Below are 19,132 nucleotides of genomic sequence, written 5' to 3' on the forward strand. Positions count from 1 at the left end.
TAATTTATTATATTATAGATATGTGTCCAAAAATGTCTGCAGTGCTAGCATGAGTTGCATTATCGCGCGCGACTACATACATCTAGCGCGACTTCAAGTGATCGAATGATCTTCCCAACCTATTATTTTTCAATCATACTAATAAAACGCTACCTTAAATATATTGGTGTAAAGTCTAATTCAGCTCGCTTTTGACTTACTATCTTTTAATATATAATAAATAAAAATAAAATAAAAAGCCTTTTATTTCGTTGCAGATTACAAAAATTTAAAAACAAAAAAAAGTTAAATCTAATAAGTTAGTAATTCATTTTGTTAGTAATAGAGTTATTAGTGATTTAAAATTTAGTTTTTATTTAAATGTTGGTATTATTTGATACAATTTTAATCTGCAAGAACCCCTCTGCAGGTGAAGGCCTCCTCCAAAGATAGCCAGTCCTCTCTAGATTGGGCTACTTGAATCCAGTTGGGGCCGGCTGTTTTTTTCAGCTCGTCTTCCCATCTATCTACCGGTCTTCCTTCCCTTCTTTTGCCTTGAGGACCTGCCCATGTAGTCACCCTTTTAGTCCATCTCTGGTCTTGTATGCGTGCCACATGTCCGGCCCACTTCCATTTCAATGATTGAGCGTGTATCAATCCATCCTTTGCCTTCGTGATATGTCTTATTTTTGTGTGTCTTATTTTTTGTATTTTTTTAATATTCATCATACTGCGCTCTATACCCCTTTGGCAAGAAATAATTTTGTCCTTTATTTTTTTGTTGAACTTCCACGTTTGGCAAGCATACGTTAAGCACGGTATAAGGCATGAGTTTAGTACCTTAGTTTTAATATTAGTTGGCAAGCTGCTTTTTTTACTACTATCTTTTAATAGTCATATTAAAGTATCGGAGCTCCCTCACTTAGCAAAACATCATTTTCACCTTACACCTAAACGTCATAAGTGCTCATTAATCATTCACATGACTTTAAACCATATGCGTTAGTGATTGGAAATATAAACGCGTGTAATAGTTTTCAGGGCCTACCGCGAACACCGAAGCTCGCAAATTGCGAGCATCTTTCTCTTTTACTTCAATAGGCTACATTCCTACTAGTCAAATAGCTTCTTTTTTAGAACTGTCAAAACGATTTGCTAATGGAATTTATATGAATACGAATGTAGTGACGTCACGGTAAACTCACCTACTTTTTATATTTCAATCCGATTTATTAAATACAAATTGTGTTTAAAAATAGCTGCTATCTATGTTTTTCTAATAATTATCTGGTGCTTTATTTCGTGCACGTTTGGAAATAATGTATTTTAAGTACAGGAAACATCCCTATTAAGGCGTAATTAGAATGACAGAGAAATATGCCCGCAATTTGCGATCTTCGGTGATCGCGGTCGGCCTCTGATATCTAAGCCTGTATCGTCTAATTTTCCTCATACTAACCGGTCGCAGCTTGACCTGTCCTCAACTGCCATTTAGAATTTTTATTAAATGTCCTAAAAATATACCTAACCCTGGTGACGTTATTATACACTCGGGGACCATTAAAACCGGTCAGTTTCTATACAATTTCCATATTGATATGTCCTATATTTATTGGTGTCGAGTGTATATGCATAATTATACTGTATTTAGATGGGCAGCGTTCTGGAAACAACGTAGTAGGGCCACTTGCACCATTCACTAACCCGGGGGGTTAGCCGGTTAAACCTGGAGTTACCTCGGTTACCAGTACAATTTGACACTGGGTTAACGGTTTAACAGGTTAACCGCGGTGTTATGGTGCAAGTGGCGCTTAGTAATCTAAGTAATATCTTCTGGTAGATGCAGTCGTCATCAGATGTGTTGGAGCGGCCAGTACAAAATGTGTGTGAAAATGCGTCCAAAACCTGTCAATTTTATTCGGACACCTTTTTTTAGGGTTCCGTACCTCAAAAGGAAAAAACGGAACCCTTATAGGATCACTCGTGCGTCTGTCTATCTGTACGACCATCCCCCCCCCCCCCCCCATTATCTCTGAAACTACTGGGCCTAAAATTTTGAAAAAAATAACACTAAATAGTACTTTACCTATAGATGACAGTAAAACCTATTAGAAATGTGCAGTCAAGCGTGAGTCGGACTTATGTACGGAACCCTTGGAACGCGAGTCCGACTCGCACTTGACCGGTTTTTTTTTTTTCCTTTTTAAATCGATACCGATAGTCCTCGTGATTCTGAGTAGAAAAAATCATAGAGGGTTATATGGAAGGAAAAAACTTAAATGGTACCTTTTTTCTAGAAAATGTGTCATTGCAAGGAAAATAGGTACAGTCGCCAGTATCTGAAGTATCTGAACGCGCATTCTAGCGCCTTGATTGCATTGTGTTCAGATATTTGTGGGCCCCTTGGCCGCTCCGATATATCTGAAGGCGACTGTACTTGTAATTACAGCATTGCATTCGATTATCTTCCATTAAGTGGTTTTCTTTGTAATTGTGGGAATGTCACGTTAAAAAACCGGCCAAGTGTGAGTCGGACTCGCGTTCCAAGGGTTCCGTACATTAAGTCCGACTCACGCTTGACTGCACATTTCTAATAGGTTTCCTGTTATTTATAGGTAAAGAGCTATTTTGCGTATTTTTTTTTCAATATTTTAGACCCAGTAGTTTCGGAGATAAAGGGGGTGGGGGGTTGTCATTTATTAGCTATAGACGGTCAAGCAAATCTTGTCAGTAGAAAAAGGCGCGAAATTCAAATTTTCTATGGGATGATATCCTTTCGCGCCTACATTTTTCAAATTTGCCGCCTTTTTCTACTGACAAGATCTGCTTGACCCAGTATATTTACTTAAATAACTTCTAACCTATTTGTTTTCAAATTATAAATTTATAAAAAAATATATATTAGAAATTCTCAAAATGAGCTCTTTCATTTGATATATAACACGATATAGTTTAAAAACTTTATTTTTTAACTTTCTCATTTACCCCCCAAAAGTAGCCCCATGTTTAAAATTCATTTGTTTTTGTTACATGTCGGACTTTGGGTCACTAATTTACACATGTTTACTAAATTTCAACTTAATTGGTCCAGTAGTTTCCGAGAAAATAGACTGTGACAGACAGACAGACGCACGAGTGATCGTATAAGGGTTCCGTTTTTTCCTTTTGAGGTACGGAACCCTAAAAACGTTTTCAATGTAGGCTGGCCCCGGTTAGAACATTTTTACATTGTCCGATCGTTGTCTGAGTACCCACAACACAAGCCTTCTTGAGGTTACTGTGGGGCTTTGTAAATTTGTGTAAAAAAATCCTTTAATATTCATATAATTAGTAGCATTATCACGTTTTTATCGCAAGTATTTACAGGAAACACTCCCGACATTTAGGTAGGTAAATAAAAGTATTTTAAATTTTAACAAAGTTTTGATAAACTGGATATATGAGAACGTTCAGTAGGTACGGGTCTAACAAATACCAACGATAGAGGAACTTAAAATGTACCAATTTGACCCCCATGTTCATATAGAAAATTAATGGTTTTAGAAATATATCTTAAATGAGAAGGGGTTAGACAAACACCGGGGCAAGAAGAACACTTTTTAAGGTATTGTCCGTGTTTGTTTTGCCCCGAGTTAAATAAACTATGTTCTTCTTATCCCATCTCTATACGGAAATAAGTAACGATACCATTCGATTCCTTACATTTTATCCAAAATAAGATTTGGCAAAAATTTCATTTTTGGTACAAGCTTTATCGCTGACTGTACTTTTCTTACGACAGACAACTAATACTCATCGAGACAATTCTAAAAACCCCTAACACAATTAGGTTGCGTTGTTTCATCACAGAGTTCCTATGGCCACCTCCTGTCTCCATCATCAGATCAGCTCGATGGTACCATAATATTGCATTGTCATCCGATTTATACATGCTTGCAAAATTTCAGCTCAATCGGAAACCGGGAAGTGGATCAAATTTAACTTGCAAGATTTGATTACAGACCGACAGACAGACAACGGTCAGGTGAAAGTAAATAAAAGCTTGTAAATAAGTTTTTGGCAAATATTTCATTTTTGATACAAGCTTTTAACGCTGACTGTACTTTTCTTACGACAGACAACTAATACTCATCGAGACAATTCTAAAAACCCCTAACACAATTGGGTTGCGTTGTTTCATCATAGAGTTCCTATGGCCACCTCCTGTCTCCATCATCAGATCAGCTCGATGGTACCATAATATTGCATTGTCATCCGATTTATACATGCATGCAAAATTTCAGCTCAATCGGAAACCGGGAAGTGGATCAAATCGGGGGGCACGGCAGTGCCCCCGCCAAGTCGAGCGCGAAGCAAACACTGCCGTACCATCCTTTACTGGAACCATTTCGCCGCATTTTCAGGTCCCTATTTGAGAACCTCTGGATAAGACCAGAACGCAGAAATTTTCGTCATCCAGTAAGCTATAATCACATACTTAAAATCCAAAATTTCAAGTCTGTAGGTCATTTAGTTCCGAAGTTAAGCGAAAGCAAAGTTTCGCATTTATGACACACACTCACTCACTTATGATCATCAGAATAGAACTAGTACTTCCCATAAACTCAGAGAGCTGAAATTTGGTACAGAGTTAGGGTTTAATGGCCACATAAAGGGAAAACTATAAAAACTAGGATAATCGAAGATCTGGAGTACCTGGTGACCCTGATTAGAAAACACAAGAGCCCAACCAAACTATTGGAGATCGACATATCGCCTTTACAAAAAATATTCAAATTGGTGGGCCGCTTCATTTGATGTCAAAAATTGAAGGTCTGAAGTATCTGATGAAGAACCCTCAGCTGGTCTCAGCTGTATTAAGGCTCCGTCAGACATAGGCGTTTTGCTTGGTGCAACATATGTACACACTGTTTTGGTCATCCGACACGCCTTGATGAGCCTTTGGGAAAGTAGTACCCAAGATGGAGCTGATGCTGAACCCTGGCTGTACCTAGTGGAACTCAGGCTTGGTGCAACATATGCACACGCTGTTTTGCTCATCCGACACGCCTTGATGAGCCTTTGGGAGAGTAGTACCCAAGATGGAGCTGATGCTGAACCCTGGCTGTACCTAGTGGAACTCAGGTTTGGTGCAACATACGCCCACGCTATTTTGGTCATCCGTCACATCTTGATGAGCACTTGGGAGAGCAGTACCCAAGATAGAGCTGATGCTGAACCCTGGCTGTACCTAGTGGAACTCAGGTTTGGTGCAACATAGGCCCACGCTATTTTGGTCATCCGTTACATCTTGATGAGCACTTGGGAACACAGTACCCAAGATAGAGCTGATGCTGAACCCTGGCTGTACCTACTGGAACTCAGGTTTGGTGCAACATAGGCCCACGCTATTTTGGTCATCCGTCACATCTTGATGAGCACTTGGGAGAGCAGTACCTGAAATAGAGCTGATGCTGAACGCTAGCTGTACCTAGTGGAACTCAGGTTTGGTGCAACATAGGCCAACGCTATTTTGGTCATCCGTCACATCTTGATGAGCACTTGGGAGAGCAGTACCCAAGATAGAGCTAATGCTGGACCCTGGCTGTACCTACTGGAACTTAGGTTTGGTGTAACATAGGCCAACGCTAGTTTGGTCATCCATCACATCTTGATGAGCACTTGGGAGAGCAGTACCTGAAATAGAGCTGATGCTGAACCCTGGCTGTACCTAGTGGAACTTAGGTTTGGTGCAACATAGCCCCACGCTATTTTGGTCATCCGTTACATCTTGATGACCGCCTAGTGGAACTCTGCAACAGGCACACGACGACAAGTCGGTTAACCAAAACAAAGTGTGCCTATGTTGCACCAAACCTGAGTTCCACTAGGTACAGCCAGGGTTCAGCATCAGCTCTATCTTGGGTACTGCTCTCCCAAGTGCTCATCAAGATGTGACGGATGACCAAAATAGCGTGGGCTTATGTTGTACCAAACCTGAGTTCCACTAGGTACAGCCAGGGTTCAGCATCAGCTCTGTCTAAGGTACTGCTCTCCCAAGTGCTCATCAAGATGTGACGGATGACCAAAATAGCGTGGGCTTAAGTTGCACCAAACCTGAGTTCCACTAGGTACAACCAGGGTTCAGCATCAGCTCAGATCTATGTATACTAAAACCTTTACCAAGATGTAACAAACACTTTTCTGAAAACCGCATCAAAATCGGTTCAGCCAAACGCGAGATAATCGCGAACAAACATACATACGGGTCAAACTGAGAACCTTTATTTTAAGGCGGTTAAAAATACATCAACTTTGACATTTTTGGCAGTAATGCAGTCGGCAGCTATACTGCAGCAGGATTGCAGCATGCACTACTGCCGACTGAATTACTGAGGTAAATATCAAAAATTCGGTCAGCATCATCGTATTTGACATTTGCTGCAGTAATGCAGTCGGCAGTATTGTCGCAATATACTGCTGCAGGCTACAAAACGCTCGTGAAACTATTCAACGTCCATGATCATGCTTTCCAACGTCCAACGTTCAGTAATCGAGTGACCGCTCGCAACACGCGCTGTGTTGTGTGTGACTGCGCGGGCGTGATCAAAGCGGGTCGCGCGCGTAGCACGCCGGCGGGCCGCTGCGTCCAAGCGCAGATCGCGAGCGCCACGCGCTCGCGTCACGCTCGCATCGTGCCCCGCTCACGCCGCGCTTTGAAAACGCTCATGTGTGACGGAGCCTTTAGAGATATGGTAATAAAAAAACTACTCCTAAAAAGAAAAAAAATGTGTCAAATAAGAAAATCTAATAAAATAAATCAATATGCCCACGTTTCTACAAAAAGAAGTGAAATCCCACCAAAAACATTCTGTAAAAAACTAGCCAAGTCTCGATGGAGCTGCTTGTTTATCTCTAAAAAGTAATGAAATCTAGACAAAGTCGTGCCAAGTCTAAGGTTCCTTACTGCGATTTCTTTATTATTATAGTTAATGTTGTGTGACTTGGCCGTTGAAGGGTACACAAGGGTACAAAACCAGGTGCTCCATGACACCAAACATACAGTATAAAAAATTATTTCCAGTACAGACGGACTTCTAATCATTGATAGAAGTCCGTCTGTACGTCTATTTTATGTTATATCGAGGGTCGATTTGACGCTTCAAAAAGAAGTGTTTGTTTCAGGCTCGCCTATACATAAGTATTATTGAAATACGCAGCTTTATCAAGCCTACAATTGACTGGTTATTGAATCAACGTTTTCCAAGTGGCAATTTTCCATCGTCAATGGGTAGCGGTTCTGGCGACAGATTGGTGCAATGGTGTCATGGAGCACCTGGTTTTGTACCCTTGTGTACCCTTCAACGGCCAAGTCACACAACATTAACTATAATAATAAAGAAATCGCAGTAAGGAACCTTAGACTTGGCACGACTTTGTCTAGATTTCATTACTTTTTAGAGATAAACAAGCAGCTCCATCGAGACTTGGCTAGTTTTTTACAGAATGTTTTTGGTGGGATTTAACTTGCAAGATTTGATTACAGACCGACAGACAACGGTCAGGTGAAACTAAATAAAAGCTTGTAAAAAAGAACGTACAGCAACTATACAGGGTGATCAATCCAAATGAGTCAGTATGGAGAAGTCGGAAACTATGAGAGATAGCGAAATCTGTTCTTAGGAACCATGGCTTCAATTTTAGATTTAATAATAATGGCATTCAATTTTTTTTTAAATCTATCATACATAACCGGGATTCAAACCTGGTCAATATTCTTGTTGTTTGTTTGTATGGCAACTTTTAAACGATGCGTGATAGGTGGGGGGTGCTCGACCAAATATCATAGAGGGCCCCGAGACAAAACAAACTACATGAAAAAAAATCAAAATGGCCGAAATTTTTTTTTTTTTTCAAGTTGGTCCGAGCGCGCTGAGATTTGGCATGTGGCGAGCCCGGGGGCCCAAGATTACCATGTCAAAAAATTTTTTTGGATAAATCCAAAATGGCGGCGGACACGGGCAAAGTCAAATTTCCAAGTAGGTTAAGCGAGCCCGAAGGGCGAACTTCAGGCCGGGAGGCCGTAGGCCGACCCCGGCGAAGGGCCGAAGGCCCGGAGCCTTCACCCCGACTCCCGACACGCGAGGCCGAAGCCGAGTAAACGAAGGCCGAGCTCCGCGTAGGGCCGAAGGCCAAAAGCGTCACACGAAAGGGGGAAGTTGGAGCTTAAACACGACCCAACACTTTTCCTATTGGGAGTTGCGTTTTGGGACGCGGGGTGGAGGCTCCGGGCCTTCGGCCCTCCGCCGGGGTCGGTCTTCGGCCTCCCGGCCTCAAACTCGCCCTTCGGGCACGCTTAACCTACTTGGGAATTTGACTTTGCCCGTGTCCGCCGCCATTTTGGATTTTTCCAAAAATTTTTTTTGACATGGTAATCTTGGGCCCCCAGGCTCGCCGCATGCCAAACCTCAGCGCGCTCGGACCAACTTGAAAAAATTAAAAAAAAGTCGGCCATTTAGATTTTTTTTAATGTAGTTTGTTTTGTCTCGGGGCCCTCTATGATATTTGGTCGAGCACCCCCCACCTATCACGCATCGTTTAAAAGTTGCCATACAAACAAACAACAAGAATATTGACCAGGTTCGAATCCCGGTTATGTATGATATATTAAAAAAAAATTGAATGCCATTATTATTAAATCTAAAATCGAAGCCATGGTTCCTAAGAACAGATTTCGCTATCTCTTATAGTTTCTGACTTCTCCATACTGACCCATTTGGATTGATCACCCTGTATACATAAACGCAATATTTCACCGACAAAAACGCAATTTTCTTGTTTTGTCCATACTTCAAGATGGACGCTCAGTGACCTTGACGTCACGTTCACTTATCGTTTCGTTAGGAGCGTTTAGCGAGTGAAGCACGACTGTCGGGCTTTCACTATCATTTCTGTCTTTTGCATTGCTTTTATGCAATGGGTCCTTTAGACATTTGATCCTAAACACAAACCTAATCGATTGGTATCATAAATGAAAAATTGTCATCTAGCCTATTGTAGCAACAAAAAATGTCTTATCCTATCTATATATCTATCTCACCTTAACTTATGTAATATCCTGAGCCATATGTGTATTTTATGAGTGTGTTTGGGTCAAATTTTACCAGCAATTGTTCCAATGTAACAAGATTACTATTCAACATGTGTCAACCTAATTGTAGAATGTCCATCGACGACGCCGGGCAATTATTACCATTCAACATGGCGCCGAAACTAGACCGTCGTATGTCCCCAGTTAATGATGCCGTACTGGGATCTGCTTCGTTCGAGCGCGTAGTACAATAATTGGTCTTGGTAATTGTTACCCGCGAAGTTGTTATGTGAAATACTCTCTGGACTATTAATAGAATTGTAGAATACAAAATAGAAATGTAGAAAAACTGAAAAATTACGTTTTCCCGCCCGTAAATTCCATATTTACCAGTTGGTTTACAACTTTACATCGTCGGTAAGGACACGTTTTTTTTTTAGGGTAAATTCTTGAAAACTGGGCTTTCCGCCAATTCTTGAGGTATCGGCAAACTCTTGAAGAGAAGAGTCTAGGCATCTGAAAGAGCCACAAAAGTTGATGTTAGAGGCTTTACTTCTCTTACATTTTTTTCATTCATCAAGGACCACCATGAATTTCTATAATAATAATTAAATACAATATTTCCTTTTTCAGCAACATGGCAATACAGTACCCACGAGACCGGTATAGACTTCGTGCCGTACCGTCAAAAGCGGGACGCGCCACCCCCACCGCCGAACGCTGCGCCGGTACCGGCGCCGGCCGCGCCGAAAATCGCCGACGCGCCGCCGCCGACAAACGCCACGGTTGAGGACAGCAATAGGACTACTAATCTCACGGCTCTTGCAAGTAAGTTGAAATAAAATTTATTTCTTGTTAACTACAAAAAAATAAGTTTAACCCTCTTCCAGGCCGCACCAATCTACAAGGTTTGCCCAAAAATCCCATTAATCCTGCTTTGATGATTCATTTGAAGACAAGTGACATTTCCCGAAAGTCCAATTTAATTTGAACCCTAAAACCAGAATGCTAAAGCTGAAATTCTATTGGCACGTATGTGGTCGATGAAGAAGTTACTAGAGGAAGGCCTCAAGATTGCTAATACAATTTTTGGCAACCGTTTTGTGATGTGATGTGACATAGGCTAGTTTTTATAAATCATCATCATCCTCATTCCACGCAGACGAAATTACAGCCATAAGTTAGTTTCATAATAACCCTCGTAAAATTGTATTTTACCTTTTGCTCGAAAACATATAAAAACCCAAAAATGCGCGTTTTCCCAGAGATAAAACCTAGCTAGATCGATTTATTATTTTTCTTTTAATTTAAGCTTCATGCCAATGTTTAATAAATCTCTCTTTGTAATTACCATGTATGTTGTGGAAATGCATAAAGTGTTTATCTATTTATCGCCCCCGTACCTATAGCAAAGGCCATTGTCGGTTCTCCATAGTAAATTGGCCCTTAAGAGCGCTATTACATTTCGGCGTTGAGCGAGTTTAGGTATTTTACGCGCTGCGGCAGGCCGTGCGAGCTCAGTACGCCGATCCCTTCTACCACACTCGCACTACAATGATGGATTAAACATTCTTGATCCTTCGCGAAGCATATTGAAATCAACCATAACAACACTAACTGTACTTAACTTTTAAAGTTCTAAAACTGTTATTTGGTAAGTACGAAAATACTAAATGCAGTGCAAATGTACATAGGGGCTGTTCATAAATTACGTCATCTATTTTTGACGATTTTTGACCCCCCCCACCCCTCAAATAATCCAAAAATCAAGCTTCGGATGAATCTGTTTCCTCCTACGTCATGTTACCATCATCCGATGTCCAGACCCCCCCCCACTCCTCCCATTTGAAACGACGTAATTTATGAATAGCCCCATACTCGTACTTATGATGATATTACTCGAAAGAAATTATAGGTCCTACCTACCTACTCGCTTATTTACATGTTTCGTCATTGCATTTGGTACCTATAGGTTGTAAAGTTTGTATCAACGAGGGTTTAAAAACGAACTGGTACTGAGGATCTGATGATGATTAAGGTGGTCACGGATACCAATCAACCATGTAGTAACATGATTAGGCTCGTTTGATTCGTCTCAACAAGATCTTTGACACTGAAGATACACAGGGTCTGATGATGGAGCTGGAAGGTGGCCACGGGTACCAGTCTATCATGTAACTAAACAACTTCGTGTTTGGGCTCGTTTGATTCGTCTCAACAAGATCTTTGACACAAGACAGTACTCAGGGTCTGATGATGGAGCTGGAAGGTACCATTACCAATCAACCATGCAACTAAACCACATCGTGTTTAGGATCGTTTGATTCGTCTCAACAAGATTTTTGACACTAGGTGATACTCAGAGTCTGATGATGGAGCTGGAAGGTGGTCACCGGTACCAATCAACCATGCAACTAAACCACTTCGTGTTTAGGCTCGTTTTATTCGTTTCAACAAGATTTTTGACACAAGATAGTACTCAGGGTCTGATGTTGGAGCCGGAAGGTGGTCACCGGTACCAATCAACCATGCAACTAAACCATTTCGTGTTTAGGCACGTTTTATTCATCTCAACAAGATCTTTGACACAAGGTGGTACTCAGGTTCTGATGATGGAGCGCGAAGGTGGCGACGGGTACCTGTCTATCATCATCAGCTCCATCATCAGACCCTGAGTAGTATCTTGTGTCAAACATCTTATTGCGACGAATCAAACGAGCCCAAACACGAAGTGGTTCAGTTACATGGTAGACTGGTACCCGTGGCCACAGTCCAGCTCCATCATCAGACCCTGAGTACTAACTTGTGTCAAAGATCTTGTTGCGACGAATCGAACGAAGCCAAACACGAAGTGGTTTAGTTGCATGGTTGATTGGTACCGGTGACCACCTTCCGGATCCATCATCAGACCCTCAGTACTACCTTGTGTCAAAGATCTTGTTGCGACAAATCAAACGAGCCCAAACACGAAGTGGTTCAGTTACATGGTAGACTGGTACCCGTGGCCACAGTCCAGCTCCATCATCAGACCCTGAGTACTAACTTGTGTCAAAGATCTTGTTGCGACGAATCGAACGAAGCCAAACACGAAGTGGTTTAGTTGCATGGTTGATTGGTACCGGTCACCACCTTCCGGATCCATCATCAGACCCTCAGTACTACCTTGTGTCAAAGATCTTGTTGCGACAAATCAAACGAGCCCAAACACGAAGTGGTTCAGTTACATGGTAGACTGGTACCCGTGGCCACCTTCCAGCTCCATCATCAGATCCTGAGTACTATCTTGTGTCCAAGGTCTTGTTGAGACGAATCAAACGAGCCTAAACACGAAGTGGTTTAGTTGCATGGTTGATTGGTACCGGTGACCACCTTCCGGCTCCAACATCAGACCCTGAGTACTATCTTGTGTCAAAGATCTTATAGAAACGAATAAAACTAGCCTAAACACGAAGTGGTTTAGTGGCATGGTTGATTGGTACCGGTGACCACCTGCCGGCTCCATCATCAGACCCTGAGTACTATCTTGTGTCAAAGATCTTGTTGAGACGAATCAAACGAGCCTAAACACGAAGTGGTTTAGTTGCATGGTTGATTGGTACCGGTGACCACCTTCCGGCTTCATCATCAGACCCTGAGTATTATCTTGTGCCAAAGATCTTGTTGAGACGAATCAAACGAGCCCAAACACGAAGTGGTTTAGTTGCATGGTTGATTGGTACCGGTGACCACCTTCCGGCTCCATCATCAGACCCTGAGTACTATCTTAAGTCAAAGATCTTGTTGTGACGTATAAAACGAGCCTAAACACGAAGTGGTTTAGTTGCATTGTTGATTGGTACTGGTGACCACCTTCCGGCTCCATCATCAGACCCTGAGTACTATCTTAAGTCAAAGATCTTGTTGAGCCGAATCAAACGAGCCCAAACACGAAGTGGTTTAGTTGCATGGTTGATTGGTACCGGTGACCACCTTCCGGCTCCATCATCAGACCCTGAGTACTATCTTGAGTCAAATAAATACATATAGAATGTCAGGTCGTTTCAAATATTTTTAATCCTGTCCGGTAGTTTATTAAACTGTACCATTATAAATTATAATACTATAAAAACAGTGCTAGGATCAAAGTCTCTCGTTGCGGTTTACACGCACACAGTATAGCGTTTTACACGGCGCCCGCCGCACACAATGATAAAAAACCTCGTCGTCGCCGTTGAAAATGTGCGGAGCCGACCGACACACGTCCTGCCTCTACTAGCTCTGCCGCGGCACTGAGCTGGCGCAGCGCGCGTCATCGGTGATATAGAGTAGTTTTCAAAAAATTGCCAAAAAATTATAGTAGAATTTCATAAACACTAATGTATACCAACAGTATAAGCAAACGTTGCAGATTGCTTGAGTATGAAAATGACTTGGATATTAAGTAGATTTTCGTAGGAATTGACACTTGTTTCGGAGAGAAAATCGAGTTCGTTTTACTTTGATTTTCTCTTTCTCAAAGGTATGTAGGAAAAATATAGTTTGATATGCCTAAAGTACAGGGTATTAGTAATACAAAATAGCCAGGTTTAGCAGAGTAAAATTCTCAACATTTCCAAATAAGAGCTCGCCATTCAGTGCTTCACGGGGTTTTTCGGAAACGACCATCAGAAAAAAAATCATTACTAATTTAATAAGTCCTTTTTCTAATATTTACAACGATATTTATAAAGATAAGAAGACGCTTTTACTGGAACAAGTACTCATTGTTTCTAATAATGAGCGCAAAGTCCTGAATTTTGTCGACTAGTATCATCAATTTTGCATTATTTCGACTTTTCTTGTAAGAGCGCTCTTAAGTCAATTTGATTCGGATTTTTTTTGTGAGTACCTCTTATGGTGAAGGATAGTTTTGCTGAGTATCAACATCCTACTAGTGACAGTTTTAGACTTATGATTTTTTTTTTTTTCTTTAATGTATTGTTTTTCGGGATGTATTCAAGCGATTTGCTTCAATTTTTTAAATAGTGTTCCTTATTTAGATATGCATCGATACTCAAAAAACGAATACCAGTTGTCATATAAAAAAAGAAAAAAAAGTAAAACAAAAATAAAACATTTTTTTTATGTCGTGGTGAAGTAGTGACACCTCTAATTTTTTTTTCTAGTTGTAGGCTAGACATTGGCCTACTACTTGCCTAAATATCAAAATTTTCCAAACGGTACTTCCTGTCAAAAATTAGCAATGTGTGTGGTCAAGTTCTGTACTCAATCGGTGTTTTTCAATGTAGTATACAAACATTAAGTTGTAATTATTTTACTCTTAAATACGACAACCTGATAATAAATCGCAAACAGAATCGAAGAGTTTGACAACTAGAAAAAAAAATTAACGGTGTCACTACTTCACCACGTCATAAAAAAAAAGTTTTATTTTTGTTTTACGTTTTTTTCCTTTTTTTTATATGACAACCTGTATCCGTTTTTTGAGTATCGATGCATACCTAAATAAAGAACACTATTTAAAAAATTGACGCAATTCGCTTGAATACACCCCGAAAAACAATACATTAAAGAAAAAAATTAATAATGTCATAAGTCTAAAACAGTCACTAGTAGGATGTTGATACTCAGCAAAAATATCCTTCACCATAAGAGGTACTCACAAAACAAACCCGAATCAAATTGATTTAAGGGCCAACTTACTATGGAAAACCGACTATGGCCTTTCATTGAAATCGTTAGAGCCGTTTCCAAGATCCCGAAATATATATATAAATAAACAAGAATTGCTCGTTTAAAGGTATGTTTCATTATTTATGCAAGTGTATTTGTAGACCACAGGTTATCTGCGCTGATAACCTGTAACCCTATCTGCCGTCCGAAAATGGGCACATTCATTCAATACAACCACCAGTAAATTAATAGAGAGATATAGTTGAATTATCGAGAAGATGGAATTGCATTTGTAGTGGTTGTATGCTGATAGTACAAGAAAATAGAAAATTCAAATATAGAATGCCTGTAAACAAACAATACTACTACATATGCAATTCCACGCTCTTGATGATTCAACTTATACGATTTATGTATTTTTGAAGAGACATAAAGGCTGCACAACAAAATCCGTGCATGCATGATCTGGTATATCTATTTACCGAATGCACATATTTAAAGCGATTATTTCCAATAAACTGTAATTATAGCGCCAATAGCGTCTATGGCGCCCAAGACCATTGTGATAACGACTTGACGAAAGTGTTTTTCAATTTTACATTAATAAGCTTAACGCGGGGTCTAAACTGCAGGGATGTTGCGGATGCAGATTTTTTTGACATCCGCGGATGCGGATATTTAAACACTCACATCCGCGGATGCGGATGTCAAGACTTATGTACTTACGTTTAAAACCTGAAATATTACATTTTAGTAACTTTTGTTTAAAAAATCGAAACGTTTAGTATTTGAGCACGAATACACTCGCGTGCAAAAGTATTGCATCACTTTGCATTTTTTCGTCTGCACCCAATATCTTTGTAATTCTATACCCGATTCTGAAAATTTAGGTATCAACTGAAAGCTTATAATGTAACGCATTAGAAAAATGGCAAATACAATGAAATTTCGAATCTGAAGACTACAAAAAAACAGAAAACTGAAAGTAGGCGCATAATGCTCCAAAAATAAATCTGCAAACTTAAGAATAAAAGTCATTCTTTTAATACAATATCGATTATTATTATTTAATTAATACTTGGTATTGCCACCCACAGCCTTTCTTTCACAAACCAAGTGGTTTTTCATAGACCTCATCAACTTTTTAATGTGATGATGAGGAATAGCGCCCCACTCCTCCAGCAACGCTCCCTTCAGCACCTCAACATTGACCAGGGCAGGATTCCGCTCCCAAACCCTACTTTTTAGGTAGTCCCACACGTGTTCAATGGGGTTAAGGTCCGGGCTCATCGCTGGCCAGTCCATGGTGTCGATGCCCACTTCGAGAAGGTAGGCTGCGGTGGCCCTAGGGGTATGACACGGGACATTATCCTGCAGTAGGATGAACCCCTCATCAAAAATACCGGCATAAGGAACAACATGTTCCTCCAGGATATCAGTGACGTACTTGGCAGCGGTTAATCCACTGTCACGGCCCTCGCCAGGCACGAAAACCAGCTCTGTCCGCCCGTCGTAGGAAATGCCGCCCCAGAACATTACGGATCCACCGCCATTGGCGACCCTTTCGGAGAAGTAACAATGAACTAACTGTTTTTCTGGCCTTCTGTAGACTCTTCCTTTTTGGTCACATCCATTCAAGCACATTCTGCACTCTTTCAAGAAGAGAACTGGGGTTCATTGCTCAATGGTCCAGTCCTTGTGATTTTCAGAAAACTCTCTTTAGGCTGTACGGTGTCGCGCCAGCAATCTGGGCCCCGCTGCGGGCCTCCTGGGTATCAGGTTCGCTTTCTTAAGTCTTCTTCTTATTGTCCACTTACTGGCAGCCACTCCTCGTACCTCACGCAGACGCTGCTGGATGGCAATGCTTGTCTGGTGTCGATCTCGGAGAGATGTTGTGACAAAGAAGCGGTCGTCCCTCTCTGATGTACACTTTCTGCGGCCGCTTCTTGGTCTTGAAGTAAAGGATCGAGTCCCCTGGAACCTCTGGTAAACTCTACAAATTGCAGATTGGCTTAAAATCAGCTCGGCAACTACTGAACGTTGGCTACGCCCCGCTTGCAGGGGCTGGACGATTTGGCGGACTTCAGCTTCAGTGGTTTCCATTTTTCCAGGTCTTTTTCACGGGAAAATACGCGGAGATATGTAACGATCGACTTCTGATAAGTGACTGATAACAACCCCTTTCTGCCCCCCGTTTTATAGGGGTCAAGGGTAGCGCAACTCGTGCGCGTGATAACGTGAAACCGCTCACAAATCGGGAAAATGCCGATAATTTGAAAAATACTGGGTCGGTTTCCATATTTTTTTACTTTTCGTAAAGCTAAAACTTCAAGGAACATGATTACATTAAAATAATTTAGTGAAATTAACGAGTTTACAAATATATTGGGTGCGGACGAAAAAATGCAAAGTGATGCAATACTTTTGCACGCGAGTGTATAGGTGCGTTATATTTAATAAACAGTAACTTTTGGCCGACTTTTCTGGATCTAGACAATTTCGTTATAGGTAATGATGAAATTACCTAGCACGTACGCCGCCGCTAAGATGTTCTTATGATGTTATGCGGATGCGGATTTTGAAAATAATGCGGAACTTCCGCGGATGCGAATATTCGCAACATCCCTAGTCTACAGCTCACAGAGCCACTAGTGCTAACTACATATACCAGTATGGTATACACATCAGTGTATACTATACTGGTATAAATCATTATATGATTATACCGTTATACCAATAAATAAAATAAAGTCTGGACAAATATAGCAATTCAATAATATAATATATCTACAAACAATATGGTTCTGGCCTCGAATGTCCAGTTCCTCAAATGTCCACATTACTCGATGGAAATTAAAAAAAAAATAGCCTATATACGTCCCACTGCTGGGCACAGGCCTCCTCTCAAACACGATAGGGTTTGGGCTATAGTCCCCACGCTGGCCCAATGCGGGTTGGCGACTTCACATACACCATTGAATTTCTCCGCGGATGTATGCAAGTTTCCTCACGATGTTTTCCTTCACCGAAAAGCTTGTGGTAAATATCAAATGATATTCCGTAGGTACATAAGTTACGAGCCAGGGTTAGAACCCGCGTCCTCCGGATTGAAAGTCGGACGTCAGATCCGCTTGGCCTCCACCGCTTCTCTCCCTCTAATGGACAAAGCAATAATTTCTCGTTCTGACGATTGTTATCGAAACAATTGCGATTGCGCAAAATGACGAAATAACCTCTAGCCGCCCAGAGCCTTAGTAGTCTGAATTAAATACTTCATTGCACGCTACTAGTAGGTCAATCTAAACGGTAACCATTAACTTGTAAACAAAAGATGTATATTTTCACCACACCAGCTCGGAAAGGCTTACTTTGCACTTCGAAAACTGATAGCAAGTTGCATTTTATTCACATGTGAGGCAAAGTAAGCAAATAAAAAAATAATAATAATAATAACTTTATTTAGCTAAATGATAGCTCACAACTGCTTACAAGTAATGAATGATACAAGGTGAACTTAACATTGTAAATAACTTGTACACATAAGTTTTTAAGGTAAGTGCAATGAAACATTGAGTAAGCGTCATCTGATCCCCGTACTAGTAAAAACTGTATCACGGTGGAACAGGATTCCCCTTGTCGTTGTTTACATTAATTATCTAATTATTATATTATATTATAACATGACTTTTCATATAGTTAGATATGTGGTTAAGTTAAACACAATAGAAATAAAACTGTTGGAAGTAACAAACAGCTAATTCGTTCGCATCAGTCGAAACGAGGCAGAAGGGCGCATGTCAAATGCCATTTTTGAGTTGTTTTCTTATGTTTGCTGGTAGGATTGACGGTTAAATGATGATTGATTTTGTTTGATATTTTACATTTAATATTTGCTTTAGGTTGGAGTGGTGAAAAATGTTGTGTTTCACTCGGGGGCAAATTTTGTTTAACCCTCGTGCTTTGAAACCCTCGCAACGCTCAAGATTCCGTTTTTCGAACCACTCGCTACGCTCGTGGTTCAATTTTGGAATCTTTCGCTTGCTCGGGTATCAATATTAGCACGAGCGGTTAAACAGCAACTTTGCCCCCTTGTAAAACAAATACCTGTTAATTCTGATTAACACTTATTACCGGGAAAACATGTACGGATATGACGGTCTAACGAACTAGAGTAAATATATAAGTCTGACTAGAGCTCAAAAGGCCCGGCCAAGTGCGAGTCGAACTCGCCCACCGATGGTTCCGTACTTTTCAGTATTGTGTTCAATCAATCAATCAAGTTTTTCGGCAGCTTACCCCTCAGCTCTTAATGGCCACTCCAGTTATTAAATGCTCTAAGTAAATTTCATTCGATAACGTGGCGAGCGTTCGCGTTAAGTTTATTTTTGTATGGGATTTTGAACAGTGCGCCAAGCGGGACGTTTTGGAAAC

General features: G+C 40.8%; 1 protein-coding gene across 1 annotated transcript in view; it reads left to right on the forward strand.

Annotated features, from left to right (window-relative positions):
- LOC134804067 (plexin domain-containing protein 2) overlaps nucleotides 1–19,132 on the forward strand; it is a 48,855-nt gene that overhangs the window by 10,220 nt on the left and 19,503 nt on the right. Inside the window, exon 2 of the mRNA XM_063776964.1 lies at nucleotides 9,683–9,877. Coding sequence (XP_063633034.1) covers nucleotides 9,683–9,877 — 195 coding nt within the window. The remainder of the gene's footprint in view (nucleotides 1–9,682; nucleotides 9,878–19,132) is intronic.

The sequence above is a fragment of the Cydia splendana genome, chromosome Z (assembly GCF_910591565.1).
Source record: "Cydia splendana chromosome Z, ilCydSple1.2, whole genome shotgun sequence".
Taxonomy (NCBI): domain Eukaryota; kingdom Metazoa; phylum Arthropoda; class Insecta; order Lepidoptera; family Tortricidae; genus Cydia; species Cydia splendana.